General features: G+C 31.9%; 3 protein-coding genes across 3 annotated transcripts; 2 read left to right on the top strand and 1 right to left on the bottom strand.

Annotated features, from left to right (window-relative positions):
• Positions 1–6,972: 6,972 nt before the first annotated feature.
• LOC130904186 (peroxisomal biogenesis factor 3) lies at positions 6,973–12,556 on the bottom strand. Its single transcript, XM_057816807.1, has 5 exons — positions 12,499–12,556; positions 12,092–12,432; positions 11,252–11,458; positions 10,957–11,136; positions 6,973–7,331 (listed from the first exon to the last, which is right to left on the bottom strand). The coding sequence occupies exons 2-5, from the start codon at positions 12,419–12,421 to the stop codon at positions 7,023–7,025; spliced, it is 1,026 nt and encodes a 341-aa protein (XP_057672790.1). The 5' UTR covers positions 12,422–12,432; positions 12,499–12,556; the 3' UTR covers positions 6,973–7,022.
• A 431-nt stretch (positions 12,557–12,987) lies between these two features.
• Positions 12,988–17,273, top strand: LOC130903642 (m7GpppX diphosphatase). Its single transcript, XM_057815868.1, has 4 exons — positions 12,988–13,376; positions 13,430–13,575; positions 14,603–14,824; positions 15,690–17,273. The coding sequence occupies exons 1-4, from the start codon at positions 13,022–13,024 to the stop codon at positions 15,963–15,965; spliced, it is 999 nt and encodes a 332-aa protein (XP_057671851.1). The 5' UTR covers positions 12,988–13,021; the 3' UTR covers positions 15,966–17,273.
• On the top strand, positions 15,967–17,052 carry LOC130903641 (E3 ubiquitin-protein ligase E3D). The gene has a single exon (XM_057815867.1). The coding sequence runs from the start codon at positions 15,967–15,969 to the stop codon at positions 17,050–17,052; it is 1,086 nt and encodes a 361-aa protein (XP_057671850.1).
• Positions 17,274–20,368: the final 3,095 nt, after the last annotated feature.

The raw sequence follows: 20,368 nt of genomic DNA, 5'->3' as shown, positions 1-20,368 counted from the left end.
GACATCAAAAAAATGTATATATAAGAAAGTTTACTTTATCCCAGGTTCAATACTACAGTAAGAAATAAAAATGAAATTATGAGAAAGATGCAAAAGATGACTGAGTTTAAGGAACAGCATAGCAAAATGCACATACATAATTATCTATTGAAAACAGCTGTGGAATTTACCTTCGCAGAAAGATGGTAAGATAACTCTGAACATATCCCATGTTACTGAGGCGTTTCAAGAGAAATCAAAGCAGTGTAGTATTTAATCTGGTTTATTATATAACAACATATATATTGTAACTATTAAAAAACAAATAGTTTCAATCAGATTACTCATTCTTCTCTTTTGTCTCATTCAAAACAAGACATCACCCTAAGATTTGTACTCTTAATATTATATATTTTCTTTAATAACATTTAGATATTGTATTGGCAATAATCTTGTCAATTCTTTATCTCTTCAATGTTACAGTGGTATTGGGATTGGTGAGATGGATTTCAGCAACACATGTCAAAATGAATATTCAGACTATAACAAATAATTGAATTATTTCGAGTAACAGCTATTCTTATTCATTCAATAGACATTTTAACCTAGTTATTATAGAAAACAATAATAATTGTAGTTGATTGTGAAGTTTCGATTATATATTTGTCTTATAAATAGTATCAAATAAAAGATAAACTTTAATGTAATGTAATAACATTCTAATGTTAATAAATATATCTAATAATTTTCATAGTTATTCACACATCCAAAATCACATCTATTAATTGCTCAAATAGATGTAGATGTACAAATTAGATTTCAACAAAATTCAATACACTTGTTAATCAAACACGCTATAGTGAAAAATAGAAATATAGCTTGAAAAAATACAGTAGCTCATTCAATTCATAATGTATAAAAAATATATTAATATCATTTTTAAGTACATAAAGTTCTTAATAAAAAAAGAAATTTAGTTTTTTGTAAATATTTCAAAAACTCTTGACAACTGAGGAATTCTACTTTCACAAAACATGTAAAATTTCATTTATGTAGTCTACAAGCAGTTTGGAGCGAGGAGCGATCGACAGCTGCTCTTCAAACTTTAAACAAGTTATTCTTTGTAACCAATCGACATATTTATTAAATTCGTGGTGCGTTTTATTTGATTAGTTGTATTTTACCCTAATATACCAAAAAATTGACAACAAAATTTGCCATGGAAGAAAAAGTGGAAAAAAAACGTTCATTTTACACATTTTTTAATACCTGTATTTTGTTTTTTTTTCAATTTTTTATCCAAAGGTGAGAAATTGCGATATTAGCTACCTTCCTCTTTAAAAAGCTTTTAAAAAGAAAAAAATAACCGGTACTAGTCCATTAAAGGAAAACTTCCTTAAAAAAGAAATTGGAGTATTAAAATTAATTTAGAAACTTTATAAAGTTGGATACAAATAATTCAAAACATTTTTTTATTTTATGTAGTCTTTTTGATGCCTACTTTATATAATAATGTCTTAGAAATTTTAATATTCATTTCGTTTAATATAATTTTTTTAGCACTCAACAAGAAATCGAAGTGATGTTATGAATAATTTTTAATTATCATTATCACTTTATGGTTTTGGTGTCAACCTTTATTGAAATGAGAAAAATTGTTTTCTTCACTGCTTTACTAAAAAATAAGTTTTTGCGATTATGTTGTCGTGATTAAAAAAAAGCCTTGTCAATAACATTTTTGTAATTAAAAAAAAACATTTTGAAAATAATTGTATTATAAAGAAAATATGGTTTATTTTGAATTACATAGTCATTCACAGAATTTTCAGCAGTTTAAAAAATAAAATATAACAAGTGTAGAGAGACAGAGATTCACAGGTCAAATTTGGTAGGATAAGGAGGAGGGTTTGTTGGAGTGGGCCCTGATATGGGAATTGCTCCTCTGCAAGGCTGGGGTTGTATTTGCCTAACTAAAAAAAGGCGAAAGGGAGCTTGCAAGCAATTGCCTAACTAAAAAAAGGCGAAAGGGAGCTTGCAAGCAAAAAGGTTCTCAAATTGATTTTTTTTTAATTGAAAATTTAGGAGGCGGGCGGGTACAGCTGCGTTATTTCCTATAGTCCGCCATTTTGCTGGAAAACCGGTTCACCTGGTTGCAAGGAAACTGCAGAAAACCAACAACACCGACGATAACAAATAATTTCATTTAGCGTAAATTCGATTCAAAAATATTATGAATTAAATTAATTATAGAGAAAATATTAAAACCAATTTCGACTTTTAGTGAGGCGTTCTAAAACTATTGAATGGTTGACTTTGTAAAGAAATTCATTAGAAAACGTTTATTGGCCTATTTTAGTCGGTTGTAGCAGTTAAATACAGAAAATCTTGTACTCGACTTTAGGGGTGATCTGCATCATGGAACATTCATCTAGACCAAATCAAGCGGGGCCCAGCACGCCTTATAAGTCTTACTGGCTCGATTATAGGAGGGCGTCGCAATGAAAGGTTAAACATGTTTTAGTCATAGCTTATAGTGAGATAGTGGGCGGTCAAAAGCTGTTAAGCACATAGGCCTGTCATGTGGGGCTGGCCCTAGTGTTTGAATGTTGGACACTACTAGATGACGTGATCTGCAGTTTCTTCGTACTCCATGTATCAGCGGCACCCAGGGTCGTCCAATGATGCTTATAGTGTGGATATCCCAAGCAGCACAGTGTCGTTACTATGACGTCAATTATAGGCCATTGGCGACCAATGGGGACGTCTAAAAAGACGTCTAAAATGACGTGATTATGACGGGTTAATGTCACATCCTACAGACGTCAACTAATGACGTACCTAGTCCGGCTGGTGAGACGTCAAAATGACGTACTTACTTTTGACAAATGACGTATAAGTAGGATCAAAAATATAAAAAAATGCGTTCAAATTAATACCAGTTTATTACAAAATCTTAAAAAACTACATACTATTACACTTATAGAACATAAAAGTTGAAATAAGGAATTACTAATGATGCAATAATGAAAATGACAACCATTCCTGCTTGAAAGGAAAAACAATACAAAACTTTGTGGCAGTGCAATAACTCGATATACTCTGATAAATTTTGGATGCGATAAACATAGAATTCTTTTGAGTCGACAGGGTATTTGTAAAATGAACGGTAATCCTGAAACCTCCTACCTAATATAAAAACTGCTCCATTATTATCCACTACTATATTTTCTATTTTGAAAACCAGTCCTTCGAAGGTAAGACAAAAACAATTTGCTTCTGAATATGATGCAATAGAAAAAATAAAATCTTTATAATGAAGCTTTTTATACTGCTTGCAAGAGAAATTTGGCGTTGGTCCTAAGAAATGGGACAATTCACATTTACAGAAGTGTTCATCATCAGGTGAAGTAGAGTCATGTTTTTCGTACACTGTCATTTCAATTTCTTTTAAGCGTCTATTAATCTGTTGTAACGGTTTATTCGGAGACTGAACTAACGATTTTAAATGGTGGAGATAATTTTCAAATGGAAATGCTGACGAATTGTCTAGTGGCCCGAAATTTTCAACGTCATCTGCCAAATGTAATAAGGAATGTACATTGTAAACTAAGAACTCTAATCCGTAGATCTTTTCACTGTGCGTTACGAATAAATGCAAAAGTTGGCGCGCAAATGGAACTCCGAATTTTTCAATATGGCGTTTAGAAATAAGTATCATAATTGAACAATGAAATAGCAAAAAATGCTCATATATTGCCAAATCGACATTCCCATACAAAGCAACTGGCCCAATATACAGTAAAAATGTTCGAAATTCCGTTGCTTTCCAATCTGCCAACTGAGACAAACTGCGCCCTTTCCGATTGAATTCTACTGGAATACATTTACTGAGAAAAACAATTTTTTCAGATACATTTTGAAATGCAGTAGAGCTCATTTTGGCTCGGCTTGCGCGTCCTGTCCAAATACGCAAAAGTTTTTTCATTACACCTAGACAAACTAGGTGCATATAGTCTAAAGAAAAGACATAGATCAAATCTATAGGAAGAGCTATTACAGGGGATTCTCCATGATGATGAGATACATCAATTTTAGTCCGAAAAGATTCGTTGTCTCTCTTGTTAAAAGGTAAATTTTTGAAAATGACACGTCCCAGGTGTTCTCCAGAGTTGTCGCACCTTTCACAGGAACTATACCCTGAATGGGTCTTCACACATTTCAGATATGCGCGCGCAGGAGCATCGCAAACAAAGCTGTGAACTTTTACTTCATCGATATTATTATTAATTTCAATGCCCGTGGTAAGTAAGTTCGATAACTCAATTAAAAAATCTTCTAAAAACGCTGACAATAAATTTGGTTTGCCACTTCCTAAAAAAGAACCAACAACAAACGGCTCACTCTTAAAATTTTTTACAAGTGCTAAAATGGGCCAGAGATCATGTTTCTGACCATTTCTATAAATGGGCAGTCCATCTACATTAAATGAAATGTTGATAATGCTGTACTGAGAAATATTAGGCACTGACAATAACTTTAATTTTAAAGCGTTAACAAGTCCAAAATGACAATATTCGCCATTTAACAACGATTTTGTTTTCGTTTCTCTGGGCGTTTTCAGCAGCGTTCGACTGTCTAACGGTAACTCATTATGGTATGGATGCAAGATATGCAAGAGATGAGTAACTACTGTACGTCGAACGTACCTTGAAGCTGCCCAGTTTGACAATTTCGAATGCAAATCGCTAGGCGGCGGTTCATTAGAAAATAAATCGTTAGGGGGCACGTTACTGGAATAGGAAGTCAAATGGTTGTATAACGTCGCATCATTGAAGAGCAAATTTTCATTAGGCGAGTTTACATTAAAATCTAAATCTCTTGAGGAACAGGTGTCATGTTTACTTTCACACATTGAATCAGCAAAAAAAACGGAATTTGATGATTCATTGGAATCATTATTAACTATTAAAGATGTATTATAACAATTCTGACTCACAGGTGCTAAATTTGCTTCTGCCACCCTTCTGTAGAGTTGTCTTTGACTAACAACACTTTTTTTCTTACAGGTTGCCATGCTGCTGCTTTTTCAATTTCTCTGGTGCATGTTTCAACCACACCTTGATGGTATCGTCTATTTCTTTCTGACTGACTAGAGGGGAGCTTTTTCTTACAGCACCTAAAAATGTTGTTTCAGATTAATAATAAATATGCACCTACAAGTGAAAACACTTACCAATAATCACATCCTTTACGTTTAAGTTTTTAAAAGCCTTTTTCTCACCTCGTTTGCCACAAAAATTCCAATTAGTTGCAAGAGAATGAGTGAACAAAAAATTTAAAATGCGGTTTGTATGTCCAGTAAAATCTCTCCCTCCAAAAGTCGATAGATATGCCGACTGGAATCACATAATTTAAATTGTAAAATACATATTAAGTGGTACAGAACACCCACCAAAGCCAGGCAATTATTTTTTTCACTCAGGTATGTTTCCAATTTGGTAATATCCTCTTGAGAATTCAAAGGAAACTGTACGCCTATATCATCTGGTAAATCTGTATTACTGGCGTGATTGCCACTGCGATCTTGTTTTCGGATCCACTGCAAAATTTGATTGTTCTGTTCTCTAATGGTCTTCAATAAAGTGATTACATCATCTTGAGTGTTTGCTGGCATGGACAAAATATACCTTAGTACCAAAACAGTTTTTACATTATTTTTTGGTTTTTACCTCCATTACTTTCCACTACAGCTCTGATGTTGCTCTGTACATCAGTTGCTTTACTAGTTGACGGATTATATGGTGACGAGTTCGAAACAGCAGCCTGGCAAAATGACTGATTTGACGCAGAACCTGTAAAATAGAGAATTAACAAATTCTCCTAGGAAATAATGGACATAAATAATAACTCACAGTTTAAAGTATACATTTTAAACAATTCATGCAAATGGACAATTATATTTTTTACCTCTAATAATTTGTCCTGAAGATTTAGTCAATTGAGTATCTTTTGCTGAATGTTGAGGTGGCAAATAATAAAGTTGATTTGTAGAATCACTATCCTCAAACGACCTTTGCGATTGTCCAGCTGAAGCTAATGGAAAAGTTTGAATTGGGCCAGAATAATCTAAAACAGTAGACAGTTAAAAATTTATATGTGCCAGATATCTTTAAGTATAAATCTCATTACCAGATAATATGTTTGTAATAGACTTCCGTATTATTGGTTTTGGTCTAGGTAGGGGTTTCTTGTTTTTTGGAAAATCATCTTCTGATGATGACAGCACTTCTTCCTGCTCATCATCAGTGGAAAATTTCTTTGGACGTATTTTCCTTCGATGTGAAAGCCGTCCGCCATTACGCGCACACGCGTTCACACCAGCAGTCCAGCACGCATGCGCCTGCACGTCTCGTATCGTATCGTGGCATTTCGATTAAAAACGCGCCAAAATTAAATCTTGGTCGACAGCCTCGACAGGAATCGATGCTAAAAATAATTGTTTCCTACTAATAAAATAGTTAAATAATTGTTAATTACAACATTCTCACTTCATCTTTAAATTCAAATTGCATTTCCACTTAAAACGTCAGTTTAGTATTTTCATTGCTAATTAATGAATTTATATTTATATCCAAATTTTAGGTAAACAACAATTTAAAATGTACAATTTTTTATAAAGCACGTATAGGGCTTAGTTTTTGTAATAAACTTTCGTTCTAATTTTTTTTATAGTTGATTAAAAAGCACTTAAAACGACCGAAAACAAACGTACGAAAGACGTCTCTAGACGACGTCAAAATGACATCTGAAATGTCACGTCATATGGACGTCGCTTATTGGTCTACGACGTCGCCGACTAATAATGTCCAATAATTGACGTCATTATAACGACACTGTGCTGCTTGGGATGACGACTTGATGACCATGTCCGGTAAAGGTCCAATCGCTGAGTATGTCTTATATAATTAGGTGAGCTCACTAAAAACACTTGAATGTCATAAAAATATATTCAGTAAAAATAAATTTAATTATACATATTACTATCACAATAAACTTTCATAAATATTGGCATTAAATGTTTGTATTTTTTTATTTGTATTGAGTTGTTGAATAAGAACTTGTGGAAATGATTGTTTTGTTAATAAACCATTAATTAAAGGTATTAATTTGGCTAAAGGTTTCTGTAACTCAAAAGGATTTATAAATGATTCCCCACTACCATTTGTTGTCATGTCACTTTTTGAATATAATTCTGCCAGTTGATCTCCTAACGTTATGAAACCTTGGTTAATACAATGCGTTACTAGTGATTTTACTTCTTCGCTTTCAAGTAGATCAGCTGTATCTCTTACCTGAAACAAACATCCATGCAAGGTATTGAAAAAATAATATTAATAATGTTCAGTATCTAAATTAACTTATTCAAAAAGGGACTTAAACTAGAAAAGTTCTCCAAATATATAAAACTGTTTCTCAAACATCTCACACTTTTTTGGGTCTAAAATCACCTCAAATTGGATAGAATCAGGAGTTACATCAGAGCTGTTTTTAACATCTTTGCTTCCATAGTTTCTAGTATAATGAATCTCATCAGATGCTTCCTAAGAAAGTAGCATTGAAGTGATTCTCTTCCAAAACTTTTACTCATAGATGCATTTTCCCACACTGCAGAAAGGCTCTTTATTTCCTTTTATCCCTATTTTATCAAATTTCCTATGGCACTTCCATGCCAGCTTGAAATTGATGAAATCAGATTTCAGTGAATTGATAGCTGCTTGACTATCAAAATGAAGTTTTTTTTCTGTCTATCAAATGCTCAAATAGGAGTCTAACAGGAATTCCCGTGTCACCTCCTGCAGTAGTTCTTGACCATTTATTCACAATTTAGTGGTATTTTCTGGAAAGTTTGAGTGATTTATTCCTTTTCTCAGCCTTCATTCTTACTTAGCATTGTGGTAAAGTTAGATGGTTACTTTATTACTCATTTTGTCATTGGGAGGATTTATTAACACGTTCGCGGACAGTGACGGCATATCACGTCATTGACTCTTGCTTTGCCAGGGCACAAAAAATAATCGAGATGTGTTCAAATTGTCGCAATGATAAAACGTGTATTTGAATACCTAAAAAAAATGAAACATATAGCTGGAGAATCACATTTTTTATAAATACATTTGTAATATTAGTTAGGTATGCACATAATTGACAAAAAGTTGCAAAAATCTTTATATCAAAAAATAAACATATATTATAGGAAAAAAAACGTATATTCTTGTGCTGCTTTGGTGAAACTAAGTAAAATCAAAAATCGCTAAGCATGCCAATCTTGGAAACATGTTCCTACACAAAGTGGTGGCTTGCCTATGCATTCGCGACACTGCCAGGCTGTTTCTTTTCTTTTTTCCTTAATAGAGCAATGCTTACAGCGCTTATAATATTTTCCTTTTTTCTTAGAGTCTTCTGGTATAGGAATGGCCTCGAAGACATGACCTGTATTCTTCCTAGCATTTCTAGATGGTACAATTTTCGATTTTTTTGGCATACTATTAACAAACTCTCTGCCATCTTTTTGATCAGGGGAAATTCCAAGTAATGATTTAATTATATCATTTCTGAATATCTTCAGATCCTTTTTTTCTTGATGGCAACTGTTATATAAATAGAGCGAGTTTCAAACGGCTATATCCAGTAGGTGGAATTTGTACCATCGGATAGTTTTCCTAGGACACGAGTAATAGCTTATTATTTGGTCAGCCCTATCAATACCTGACATGTTTTCGTTATAATGACTGATCACTGCAGGCTTTGTTTTTTTCTGTCCAAACCTGTTGGTTGTCTCAATTAATTTAAGTTGGTAACATGTTGTAATGGATAGGACATCACGTTCATCACGCCATTTGGAAACATACACATTACCATTCCTTTTCCATACGTGTTACCCGAGTTTCAATTTAGCCCGCGAGTTATTTCTTTGGGATTGTCTTTTCTATTGGAACGTAATGTTCTGGTACTATGCATCTTTTACTGTAATAACATTTTTGATAACTCGACACTATTATAGAAGTTATCTATATATATATATATATATATATATATATATATATATATATATATATATATATATATATATATATATATATATATATATATATATATATATATATATATATATATATATATATATATATATTTGAACACAGTTAATAGAATTTGCTTCCGTATTTACTCTTTCTATTTTTTATCGGAACTTCAGCCGTCCCCGATAAAGTAAGAGTGACTCATCCAAAGACAATGCTTTAGGAGGAAAATATCTTTTGACTTAACCTTATTATAGATTTCAGTAACCAACTGACTTTATAAAGAGGATCATTATTCATATCTTTATCATCTGAACAATTGAGGAGTCTTAAAATTTGTTCAAATCTCCTTCCTGACATGCTAGCAGGAAATATTGGATGATAAAATAACGGATCGAAGGAAAATAAATCACGATTTGAACGAAATTTCAGTTTACCAGCCAAAAGACACAAACTAAAAAATTTCTTCAATTCGTCTAAGGATACTTGTCGGAATATTTTAAACCGCTCGTTTATTTACTTACGTCGGTTTGAATCGTCGCTGGCATAAGAAGAATTACTTTGGGTGTATTCTGGATCCTCTACGGAATCGTCTGTACTATAAGGATCGTGTAAGCTTTCATTATCCGCCTTAAACCTTCCGTTTACACGCCCAATGCGTTTGTCAAACGCCTGTCTGGTGGGACACTTGATACTTTAGAACATGCAAAATGGACGTTATATACCATTAGAAGTATTAAGAGGCCAATCTTGAATTGACGGCAATTGCCGTCAGTGTCCCATTGGACAGAATGGACGTTGCGGCTTATGACGGCACTGTCTCACTAGACACATATCAACAGAAATGAGTGTCCGGAAATGTGTTAATGAGATGTACGTAACTAGAGGAAACTAGGCTCTTTGTTTTTTATACCCTCATTGCCGGTACCTACACATTCAGAGAATATTTCATGAGCCTGATCAAGTGAAATGTATTTTACTTTGCTTCTGCGAAATGTACTAGATTTATTTTGTTATTGCTATTTTACAAGTTACCTCAAATCAAGAAATATAGGTCATTAAATACTACTATGTTATCAGACTAAATACTACAACCTGATCAAATAGAAATTCCCATCTCACTAATTCATATATTCTGAAAAGTGATTCAAATTATGAAAATTCACATTCAAACAAATAGTGTGTACTAACTAGTGTTATAGTAAGATGTTTAATGGTACTAAGGAAGAATATAAATATTACCTTACACTAGGGTATAATTGTGGATTTGAAATAAATAAAACTGTGTGTCATACAGCAAGGGGTAATTGCGGCAATTGCATTTGCTGGTCAGAAGTCAGAAGAAAACAATAAGTAAACATCAACTAAAAACAATTTAACAGTGTCGATAAATTTATAGAATGATTACTTCAACATACTATTTCCTTTTTTGAATCATTTGTTTTCTGCTATATAAATTTTTCATATATAAATAAAAAATATATGAAAATTCATACGATAAAATTATTTTTATATATATTTTTCAATGATTAAACTACTGACAAATCCACATCCTATGTCCAACATTCTTGAAAATAAAAAGAGAATTATGTATCCTCCATGTGCCTCCTGATTACCGCAAGTAAATAACAAACATTCCAGAATCAATGCTAATAACAACAATACAATTTCAATATATGTACTTCAAAACTGGCCTATAATGAGAAGATTTAATTTACATTATCATAAATGGATCAGTAAAGGAAGTTAAAAGCTCAAATTGAACAAATTATACAACCCCATTAGTTGGCACAAAATCATCAGATTTTTCAGTTATAATCACTTGTGATTCAGAATCCACTATAAAATGACATATTTTCTCAAATGAAAATAAAACCGTATTAGTGGAATTAAAACTTACCATGCTGTCATATACAGAATCAGATTTATTATTTTCTTCTGGAATAATATATTTTCTAAATTGTTCAATTGGACCATACTTTAAAGACGAAAGAGATACTTGAAGTGACCAAAACAAACTCTCTATGTCACCCAACTTCAACAGTTTGGATAATTCCATACCACTAACTAATTTTTTCATCTAAAAAACATAATTGATTTACATCATGTTTTAAAGTCAATTTTTTTTAAAATTGCTTTAAAATCATTGAATGTATTGTTTTTGTTATTAATATGATTAATGCACTAACAACTACCTCATATTCTATAAGTTCGGCCAATTTTTGTATACCAAGATTTATAAATTTTTCTGACAGTGATAAATATTTCTCTTGTATGTCTGTAGGTACACAATTTGGATCTTTGTACATGTATCCACCAATTACCGTCAACTGTACATTTAAAACTACAGCAAGCATCACAATGGAATATACTGTAACTGATACTTTTGTAAACACTAACAGCTGAAAAAGAAAAAATATTAAGTATGCCAGAGTAACAAAATAATAAGCCTTCTTTGAAAATTGTTTGGCACAATCACAAAAAATGGAATGAAGCAGGAAACTAATGTTTATATGCACTAACTCCCTAGAAATAGAAGTAATTCTCTGCATTTATGAATAAATATCCCAAGTGCAAGGTATCAAGTGTAAATTCAAATGAAAAGATTTATAAATAAATATAAAAAAAAAAGTGAACTACTTGGCAATTAGACAGAAATACAGATGTTTTTAATTGATCTATGTTATTTTAAGGTAACTCAAAGGGCAGAAAATTTCAAACATTGTTTTCAATTAATTACATATTTAGATGTGTTCAAAAAGATTATGAAATTCAAGGAAGTTGTAAGACTATCTATGGAAACTTTTCTTCAAGTGAACAGCCTTGTTTTACTAAAGAAGAAAATATTTTCAAGTGCTGAGTTAAGACCAAATTATTCCTATCACATACTGAAACAGTTATCAATTTTTGGGAAACATGGTTATTTCATAAAGTTTTCACTATAGTAATTGAAGCGTCTTTTATTTGTTACGGAAAACTAGTTTATAGTATAGACCTAAACCAAATTGCTCACATACTTAAATTTATAACTCTACCTTTAAACTGTTCCATAATTCTACTTTCTTATCTGGGTTAGCTTTAATGTTTTCAATAACTTCATCAGTATTAATTATTTCTGAAATTAAGTCTAGTAATGCTACTGAAAAGTTAGACAACGTCTGATTAGTAGTTCTTCCAATACTTTCAAAATGATTTTGTTTGCGATTTCGATCAAAGAACTCAGAAGTTTCTTTTTCTTGCCACTCTTTAAACTTATATTGAGCATATTTCGTAAGTATTATTGACCCCGATATAAATGCACCCCCAATTAAAAATTTGTTCTTGTGTCTAGAAGCAAATCCTTGAATTCTGGAAAGTACCGACATGACGAATTTCACTAAAATCAATTATAAATCAAGAATTAACTTATAAGTAATTAAATCTATTATTAAAATGAAACCACCGATTATAAAAACTTCTCCTCATTCCAAATGGTAACCTCAATTTGTTTTCAAAAGATGTCAATCAACTCTTCTGTTCTATAGTGATGTAATTGATCTGTGTCCATAGTGACTTTATATTCAGCTCCTATATCTGAGGATGTTAAATATTTGAACTATTTGTACCACCAAGGCTTGTATATGAAAATAATAATTACATTCCTCTCTCATATTCTTTTACTTTAATTAATTTGTTATCTACACGTCCTTCAATAGACTATAATATATCTTCCCGTTCTACTCAATTCCTCTTCTCCAGGTATGTTATATGACCTTGTTTAATAAATTCCACATAACATCCTTAAATAATTTAGAAAAATGAGCTTTTTATTTTCTAATTATCAACGCAGTCCTAATTCTAGGACATTTAATAATAATAATCAAGTCTCTCTTCTCTCCATACAATTACCTGCTGATGAATTATCGACCAAAATATAGTCCAAGATAAGAAAAACGAAGAAGAAGCCATTAAAAGCTTGGTTAAAAATGTCAGCATTGCATTCAGTAGACTCAGCAGAAAGCCCTATTCCTAAGAGAATAAAGTTAGATATTGATGAGAAAACAACTTCTGAAGACAGTATCCATAATGACCTTAACGATCTTTCAAGTTTTAACATAAAAAGTGTTTTATCAAATAACACCAATCTAAAAAGACTCATTTTGAGGGGAACATTCGACTCAAAAGAAGGTGATGCAGTAGTAATTTTACAGAAAACTGCGTTTGAAGAAGAAGACTTGGCATCGTATAAAAACCACTTTACAGATACAAATCCTTTAGAAAAGACATTTCAAAACGATATTTATGGGGATTATAAATATTTCGCGGACAAAGATTTAAGTGGTAAATGAACCAATATTTTAACAGATTCAATTTTCTCATTATTAGATTTTTAGTTATTAAAACAACAGTGATCCATCCAGCAACTGAGAAGCATATTATTAAATTTTCGACCCAAAAGTTATATATTGTTGACGAAACTCCAGCAATATATAAAGAAGTAGTTCTTCCACAATTAACAGACGAATCCCTGCATCTACAGGTATATTTTAATTTAATTATTACGTTTCAATTTTTCAGTAAATATATTATCATAGGCAAGACTATAAATATTAGTTTTTGTTCATCTATTATTTTCTCTCATTGAAAGAATCCTTATTTAAAACTTCCTAAACATAGTGGCAAATCTATTCTACTGTCCAAAGCTATGCTCTCATATTTGCAAAACAATAAAAATAGGAGAAAATTTCAATTCAACTTTAATGTATCATATGGCTATACCCAATGGCTCCAAATTCTAGTATATTTTTTGCGTAAAAATTTTTATATTTAATCAATTTAATTAAATAAATCCCATTGGATAATTAACTTTATAAAAAATGAGACCTTATACTTTTACTACCAAATGAGCAATACCAATTTATTCATTGGGATATGCACTATAAGAAATATCAGTATGAGGAAAAAAAGTTCAAATGTTGAGATATTCATATGGAAATAACCAAATGTATGCATTTTTAATTAGGACTTATGTTGTTTTCATATGCAACTATTTGACTTCTACTTCTTAAATTCCTTTTATGCACATTACTTATTACAAGCTCCAGTGATATATTAAAAAATGTTGCTTTTAGTGATTCAATTTATCACACTCTTTATTAAATATTAATTCTTCATTTTGCTTCATTCTGCCTATGATCATCAGCACAAATTTTAAAAACAGTGGTTCGCAATCAAAGAATCCTCTAATGGAAGACAGTATGAAAAGAAATCAAATGTGCAGATATTGTGTATATATAGTAAGTTTTACTTTCCTCTTTAAAATGCTCTTTGGTGTACGACTTGATCGACAAATTGGTCTTACTGGTGTTCCTCTATCTGCTTCACATGACATAACCATCATTGGAGATTGTTTTGGAGAGTCATTTTTTCTTTACAGCCACTCTTCAAGATATTTTGTAAAAGACTTATTGTTCTGCTTCCAAAATGCATAGACTCCTCCCAAATCTATTGCCACCTGGTATTTCAAGAGTTTTCAAACTTGTTTCAATTAATTGAATTTTTTGTAGTGGGTATATAATATTATTGAACATAAATCAGAAGTGGAAAGAATAATATTTGAAGATACAGATCCAGACAATGGTTTTGTAATGCTACCAGATTTGAAGTGGAATGGACATATAAATACTCTCTATTTGTTAGCTGTCATCAATAGACGGGATATAAAATCTATGAGAGATTTGACAGGAAATCATTTGGAATTGCTTAGGAACATAAAAAAGAAAGGGGTGGTGAGTATCTATTAATTTTCAGCATTTTACATATTAAATACCCAAAGTCATCACTTTACTGTCAACTAATGTAATAATTTAATTTAATATGTGCTGGTGTTTATAAAAGAGTGCTTAATACTATAACTGTCAATAATGTATATAAATTAAGTTGAAATCGTTACTCTCCAGTGCCCTTTTACTTTATATGCAGTTAGTTTATATCTTCCTTACGTAATCATGATTATAGACAATGTTATAGTTTTCATATCATACATGACAAAACTCTGTACTGTGGTATTCGTAGCACTTTTTACAACTATATTCATCTAAAAATGCTGGAATCTTTCAGCGTAACCATATGCCCTATTAAGCTACACAATATCCATATCTATTATATAGAGGCACTCTCATATATGGGTGAATATACGTTATTTGAATTCCATTGGACTTATTTTTATTATTGTTTCTCTTTGCTTAAACAATAAAGAATATGACATTTTATCTGGCCCACATAGTCTATTCATGATAATTGTTCAATTTAGGAAGAAAGCCAGCAATAAGAAAGAAAAGAGACAAATTAAGAGCATATATGATATGACTGAAAGGGAACAAAGAGCAATACAGAGAAAGAAGACTAGAAAGCAAACTTGAAACATATGCTGTATAGATTGTGTACTTTCTAATACAGTGGTATTTTTCAAGCAACTATCGCCATTTCTAGGTCAGGCCAGTTACTTCTAAGCATCCTTGTAATGAAATTTGTTAAACATTTTACATTGGTATTCATATGTCCCCTTCAATATTTACCACTACTGTTTAAAAATATGTTTACTTAAGTGTAGTTATATTTATCATAGAATCCTCGAACTTTTTTTAATTACAGGAAGCCATCAAAGCCAAGTTTGGATTAGACGAGTCAAGATTAAGAATATATCTTCACTATCACCCATCATTCTATCACCTTCACATACATTTTGGTTTTTTACAACATGATGCACCAGGAATTCTAACAGAAAAAGCACATCTTTTGTCACAAGTCATCAATAATATTGAACTTTTACCTGATTACTACCAAAAAGCAACAATACCATTTGTTGTTAGAGAGAATGATGTATTGTGTAAAAAACTTCAAGAACACGGTGTTTTAAATATTTCTTAAAATGGCAGAAGTGTACAAGACTGTTCTTTTAGAAATTAGACCACGATTACAATGTGTAAATGCATTTATTAAGTTGTGTTCTAATAGGAATCCCATAGAAGTTGTTCTTGAACATGATGCCATATTGCTATTAATAAATAAGGAAATCACTAAAATTGGTTGCAAGAATATGAAAATAGTGACAAATAGTTTATCTTCATTGAGAGTGACTGATAATTTTTTAAGTTTCAGATTCTTGACAGAAATAACTCATGAAAACAAAGGTAGTTTTAAGGCAGAATTTTTACAAAACACAGTAGCTAGTATAGAATCGTTAAGTAATAAACCATTATTGTCAACTAATTCACGATATATTATACAATGTGCTAATTGTAAAAAATCACTTTCAAACTATCTTCATTTTCATCGAGTATTACCATTACCATCAGAAACTTTAGATGCCAGTGATTGGTTTTGTCATAACCACGGGAATTCTGGTAGCATCAGTTTAGACCCAAAACCAAATGACTTATTTTATTCCCAATGTTTTGTACATATTAACATTGAATGTGCAATTAACTTGAAAGTATCAAATAATGTATTGGTTTGTAAATTTTGTTTAAAATGGTTAGGAAAAAAACATACCAACAACACTATTAAATTGTGGTTTAATACAGTGATGTTTTCAAATGATAATACTTCAATTGCCTCATCAAGTTTAGAAGACAGTTTTCAAGTCATAAAAAATACTCTTAAACTTTCTTTGCATAACGCATCAAAACTGATCCTGTCTTGCCAGACTTCCCGTACAAATACTGATACTTTATTACTGTGGGTCTTGGAAAAGAACCTTCATATATTATTTGGAGAAGAAAGCCTTAAAGATTATCATGTGGCTAAAGTTTTATTCAAATTTGTCAAAATAGATGATATATTGCTTAAAGAATGGCATGATGATTCTTTGGTTAGTAATATAGACATATCTAAACCTATGATGGTGGATTTGTTGACCAATTTGTATAAATGTAATGAATTATTTCCTTTAGAATATTCTAAATCCAATGATTTTAGAGTATCTTATTTATTTCTATCTGAAATTTTCCAATAACAATTCCGATTTTATCCTACAGGTAATAGAAAATATCTGCTCCCTGCTATTTTATATATTTATATGTACCTACCACTAACCATTTGAAAAGGTTTTATATATTTTGTATTATGTAATTGGTACATGAAATATAGTATTTGTAAAATTGTTTCAATTATTTATAATAAAATACGAAAATTTGAATATGCAAGGTATCTCATAACTCCTAGTTGAAAAAAAAATACGAACCACAAGATGTACATTAAAGATATCTTATAGTACACATTGTTAAAATATTGGTCGAGATTTGGAAAAATATGTAAATGAAATTACAAAACGAACAAAATCAGAAAAAGTCCTCATTGAAATTTCTTTATCTATTGCTTTCACAAACTCTCATGGACTTTTTTTATCTTACTAAATTATTCATTTAAATACAAATACATATTGCTCGAAATAACACCAACTGGAGCGGAAAAATAACAAGATGGAGACCTTGGGGAGAGAAAAGAAGCACCGGCAGACCACAACAAAGATGGTATGATGATATCAAGAGAACAGCCGGACTTAACTGGTACCAAGTGGCACAGAACAGGGAAAACTGGAAAAATATGAGAGAGGCCTATATCCAAAGGATAGAAAACGGCTAGAAGAGAGAGAGAGACATATTAGCACAGCTGTGGATACAAATATAGTTGAGAACTGGATAATTTGATTTGCTTAACGGACTGTATTTTATGTGTTTATTACTGTGATATTCGTAATGAACACACTGTTTACACCATCATTACACCAACAATCACAATTACACAGAGACTGAAGGTAAACAGTTTACCTTCATTCTCTGTACAATTGTGATTGTTAGTGTAGTGGTGTAAACAGTTCACCTTCAGTCTCTGAAGACGATAATTTGGTTATCGAAACGCGCGTCAGACAATATAATTTGAATGTAAACAGTATTCAGTTTTAATGTAAACAACGTTATGTTCGTTCCCCATGTCAATATGTAGCCAGATTGTGATGAAATACCTAATAACCTGTAAAGTTGTATGTTTAAATTTTTTCAAGTTGTTTTTCGATTTAAATGTACACTTAAGTCCCGCTAGTCCGATCACGGGTAATCCGAACACGTTCCAGAAATTGTTTGTAAATGAAGTACATAATTTGGTCTAATGTAAATATATATTTTACATAATTAAAAGTAGACAAGGTGAATTATGTTGAAAAGAAATGAATTAGTATACTACAAGGGCCGAAAGTTAAATTTTCGGCTTCGCCACCGGTATCATGATGAGCAGGATCGAGAATTTAACTTTTGGCCCGTATATTGTATACGATTTTTCTTCATAGTCGGTCGAAAGTACGATATTAATTTCACTTTTTATGATATTAATAATTATTTATTACTAATGACAGCAATTAAAACTTTGTCAAAGCAAGAGAATAAATAGTCCCTTGTTACGAGTGTAATTACGCATGAGACATTTTTTCCTCCCGCAAACAATAAACAAAAGAACAAATATGAAGTCAAAAAGATTGTAGGTACATACCGTACTGAATAAAAGAATAAACTTTGTTTTTAGTCGCGCAGTTCTGCCATTTTCTCGTGAACAAGACATACGCGGTGTTGCAGTAGACTGTTGCTCCAAGTAGCGAAGGGCAAGGTCAAGAGCAGCTGCTGTCACATTGTGCGAAACTTTATTCTCTCCCTCCGCGCACCCTTGCTCATCGCCGCTCCCCTCCTCCTCGTCGCACTGAACCTGTTCGAGCGTCACGTCTGCGATGATGTCATTATCTGTCAAAGATTCGGCGTCTGCCGCCATCCATTCATTCACGTTTGCTTCGACTGCATTCTCATAACTTGGAGTGTCCATTGTTTATTCCAAGATTTTCTTATTGCCCCAACTGTAACATTTTCCCAAAACTCAGCTGCCCAATAGACAACATCTTTACGGTTGTTTCTTTAATCTTTTGTACCAAAGGGATGGTATGGTCTTGAATTAAAGATTTCAAAAACGGTTTTGGTATTTCAACTTCAGCGCCCGCAAAACTTCCTAGTTCATTGGCTGTAGTAAAGGAGTCACATTTGGTGATAAAAAGGCTGACTTTATCTCACCGCAAATTCTTCAATGTCTGGGTGGACGAAGTATTGTCAATCAAAAGGATAGCACGTGGGAGTAGATCATTTTCCTTACTAAACTGTTTAACAGAAGGCACGAATTTATCATGAAACCATTTTTTGAATATTTTGCCGCCCATCCATCCTCTTTTCTGGTGTCTATAAGTGACTTCATGTTGATATGTTTAAAGGCTCGAGGCTTAGCATTTTAAAACCGGTTTCGTCGGCATCATAAAGTTGTTGGGGCGAATAATTTGATTAAGCTATCAAATTTTCAAATGTAGCAAGGTACTCCTGTGCTGCAGCATGATCAGAAGAAAGCTGTTCTCCAGTTATAGTTAACTGTGGTATACCATGGTGCTTTTTCAATTGGCCAAACCATCCGGCACTGACCATAAATGAATTTTCGGCATTTAATAATACGTCCAACTACATAGGTTTTTTCTGAGTAGATCCACTTAAATGGGAGAACTACAGAAAAAATGCTTCGTCAACTTTGTCATACTGGACCGCAGCGCTATGTACCGATTGTCAAGAGTTGCCTCGGAAGACGTTGAAGTTTCGCACGGTTTTTTTTCCAGTCACACATTGTTGCTTTGCTAAAGTTTAACTCTTTTGCTAGTTTTAGTAGCCATTTAATTTTCTTTTCACATTTCAAAAATCTAATATTTCGAACACAACAAAAAACACTACAGTACAGTATATTCACACTTACACAACACGCACGATTCCACAGGTGACTGACCGCAGTACAAACAAAATTAAACTAGATTTAGGTTATGTTGGCTCTTGAGTTATGAAGAAGAGAGAGTGCAAAATAAAACACTACGGCGGAAATCGGTGCAATAACGTGAATATTTTTCTAACCAAAAAACAAGGATAAAAACCAGTACCACCAATACAGTCCAGGGTTGCCAGATCCTTGATTGCTGAATACGGGACAATCTACCTTCCACAAAAACAAGAGCGGGAAAATCTTCATAGAAATAAAGAAACATAAAGTTAAAAAAATAATCTTTAAAACGTAAAATTTCCTAAAATGTATTATCTTGACCTTAGTATTAATATAATTAATATCCACTTTTTAATAACATTTTAATCAATTAAATTAAAATATAATAAATAAACGAAAGTTTGGCTTAAATCAACTTGATTATTAGAAATGTTGATTTGTTTTTAAGTTCATTTTACTTTGATCAAAACAGTATTTTAACCAGA

This window comes from Diorhabda carinulata, chromosome 2 (assembly GCF_026250575.1).
Source record: "Diorhabda carinulata isolate Delta chromosome 2, icDioCari1.1, whole genome shotgun sequence".
Classification (NCBI taxonomy): domain Eukaryota; kingdom Metazoa; phylum Arthropoda; class Insecta; order Coleoptera; family Chrysomelidae; genus Diorhabda; species Diorhabda carinulata.
Note: the sequence above shows the minus strand (reverse complement) of the source record. Positions and strands in the feature narration are given on the sequence as shown.

Coding starts and splice junctions, on each gene's coding strand:
- LOC130904186 (XM_057816807.1), bottom strand. CDS start 12,421: ATGTCGGTACTTTCCAGAATTCAAGGATTTGCTTCTAGACACAAGAAC. Junction 11,137..11,251: donor CCGAACTTATAGAATATGAG/GTAGTTGTTAGT, acceptor TATGTTTTTTAG/ATGAAAAAATTAGTTAGTGG. Junction 7,332..10,956: donor ATTCTGTATATGACAGCATG/GTAAGTTTTAAT, acceptor TGTTTGTTTCAG/GTAAGAGATACAGCTGATCT.
- LOC130903641 (XM_057815867.1), top strand. CDS start 15,967: ATGGCAGAAGTGTACAAGACTGTTCTTTTAGAAATTAGACCACGATTA.
- LOC130903642 (XM_057815868.1), top strand. CDS start 13,022: ATGTCAGCATTGCATTCAGTAGACTCAGCAGAAAGCCCTATTCCTAAG. Junction 13,576..14,602: donor ACGAATCCCTGCATCTACAG/GTATATTTTAAT, acceptor AATTTTTTGTAG/TGGGTATATAATATTATTGA. Junction 14,825..15,689: donor ACATAAAAAAGAAAGGGGTG/GTGAGTATCTAT, acceptor TTTTAATTACAG/GAAGCCATCAAAGCCAAGTT.